The sequence below is a fragment of the Sinocyclocheilus anshuiensis genome, unplaced genomic scaffold (assembly GCF_001515605.1).
Source record: "Sinocyclocheilus anshuiensis isolate Anshui unplaced genomic scaffold, SAMN03320099.WGS_v1.1 scaffold261, whole genome shotgun sequence".
In the NCBI taxonomy this organism is placed as follows: domain Eukaryota; kingdom Metazoa; phylum Chordata; class Actinopteri; order Cypriniformes; family Cyprinidae; genus Sinocyclocheilus; species Sinocyclocheilus anshuiensis.
In genome coordinates, this window is record NW_015536515.1 from 1312200 (window position 1) to 1314534 (window position 2335).

The 2335-nt window shown below is 36.7% G+C and overlaps 1 protein-coding gene across 1 annotated transcript in view; it reads right to left on the bottom strand.

Annotated features, from left to right (window-relative positions):
* fzd3b (frizzled class receptor 3b) overlaps positions 1-2335 on the bottom strand; it is a 38008-nt gene that overhangs the window by 15857 nt on the left and 19816 nt on the right. Inside the window, exon 3 of the mRNA XM_016492270.1 lies at positions 906-1140. Within this exon, the coding sequence (XP_016347756.1) occupies positions 906-1140 (235 nt within the window). The remainder of the gene's footprint in view (positions 1-905; positions 1141-2335) is intronic.

Sequence of the window (2335 nt, forward strand, 5' to 3'; positions counted from 1 at the left end):
TAGATTTTTTTATAGTAACAAAAATCATTTAGCCTAGTTCAGTTAGAGGACAGACACTTTTAAAAACTAAACACTCAATGCAGTGTGCCGAACCGTGCGCGAATGACGGTGCACCACGGAGCAGGAGTCAGATTTTATTTATCACGTGAGGAGAGTGAGTCGAGCTGACTGACAAGAGTGAGGTGAGAAAGACAAGACGATGGCAGAAGATTGTTTAGAAAGGAAATGCAAAGGCGCCTGTTTGGATTATTTTAGATTTTGAAAAGCCTATTGACTGGAAGTTTATTTAAACATCCGTTTCTTATTTATTTGGTTCCACAGTGTTTGCTGATTACTTTATTTAAACTTTGTGTATTTTATTTATTTTATAGCTATTTGAAAGCCAAGAAATCCAAAGAAAAGAGGGAAAATTCAAACGAACAATGGCTTGACGCCGAATTGCGGCAATTCAATTGCGCTAATTTGAAAGTGAAAGTAAAATGCGCACGGCACTTTTACAAGCCATTTGAAAGCGAAGAAAAGAGGGAAACTCAAACGAACTAACACCCCCACCCCAATGGTGATACCGGTATTACCGGTGTTGTCACACGATCGATTAACCGGTGAGGAACACCCTACTGCAGACTTATTTCAACTTGGTTTGAATTGCGAGCATATTTTTCCCTCTTCAGAATGATTGTTTTTTATTGGAGATTAAAGGTGGAGATGAGCTCGAACATCTGCATTTGCTTAAACCACCATTTTAGTCAGAAAACATGTTCTATTAAATATGTCTAAGAATAAACATGTTCAACCGTTACAGCACAATCTACCTTCAGAAATGCTGAGCAATTATGTAGCAATTATATCTGACACACTGTGAAATGTACACTCTGTACCTTCTCTCGAAAACTACCTTAAATTACCATTAAAAAAAGAAGAAGAAAAACTCTTGAATGAGTACCTGCTGCACTCCATCTCCTCCGGCCAGGTGACTCCAAACATGTCCATGAGCTTCTGGCAGTCTCTCTTAGCATGCGTGCACAGGCTCCGGCATGGCAGAGACACGCGTCCGTACTCCATACACACGGGCGCATACAGGGCACACAGGAACGGCCTGAGGTCTGGAGAGCACTGCAGGTTCACCATGGGGTGGAAGGGCTGTTGGGGAGGGAGAACAGAGAGTCAGTTCATGCCAAGCGCCCAGAGAGTTTATGACAGATCTCATAAAAACACACAGTTTGGCTCTGGCAGAGGTTTGGCAGAAAAAGGAACTCCACTGGAGCTGCCTGGCAAGAGTTACGATTCCACAATAAGGACTTACTGTAGGTAGAAGTGCAAGAAAACGTCTCAGGCAGAAGTAAACAAGAAATTAAAATCGACTGCTTAAAAATGTACTCCAATATGAGCGATTTGTTGAACAAAGTTATTTGTCTGTGGAATTAAAATAAAACTTGCTCTGCTTTTGTCATCATATAAACACTTTTCACCATCCAATCAATCCCTGATTAATAAAAAAAGAAGTCCCATTCGGTTTAAGTTCTATTTGGAAATATGTCACATTTCATTATTAAATGGGATTGCGAACGTTTCAAGCTGATTTTAAGAATTAATCTATTTCCAAAATTAAGCCAGAATCACATAAGTCTTCATAACATGTTATTTTATAAATAAAGAATAAAGTTAAGAATATTTCGTATTCCCAAAAACGTTTCCAAAGAATGTTCTTTTCCATTTTCTTAAGATTGTTCTTAATCATGTAAATGCTTTTAAAATCACCGAAAATAATATTTTAAAGTTAGGATAACCTCCAATTTATCTAAAAAACCCAAAACACTCCGTCTTGAGGAAGACTCTTTAAAAATACTCGTCAAGCCAGCTGGAATGAATATATTGTGCACGCTTATTATGCTTATGTTTATATTACAGTAATCTGGTAGCGAAAAGAATGGCTTTTTCAAGTGTATTTTGTCATTTTCGCCTTAAGAAAAAAAAACGTCTTTAGAAAATATTTGAGAACTTTTTAAGAATTCAAGAATTACACTTTCTAACAAACTTCTTAGATTATTTTAAGAAATTACTTAATTTGAAGAATATTTTCATAAGATGTTCTTACAAACATATATGGGAACATAAGAATTTTTTAATAATTTCACTTGGGAGCATGCTTACAAACTTCCCCAAACGATGTGGGGATTAAAGACATTTATTTTTATTTACCTTAAAGGGGTCATATGATGCGATTTCAAGTTTTCCTTTCTCTTTGGAGTGTTACAAGCTGATTGTGCATAGATAAGATCCCTGAAGTTGCAAAGACTAAAGTCACAAACCCAAAGAGATATTCTTTATCAAAGTT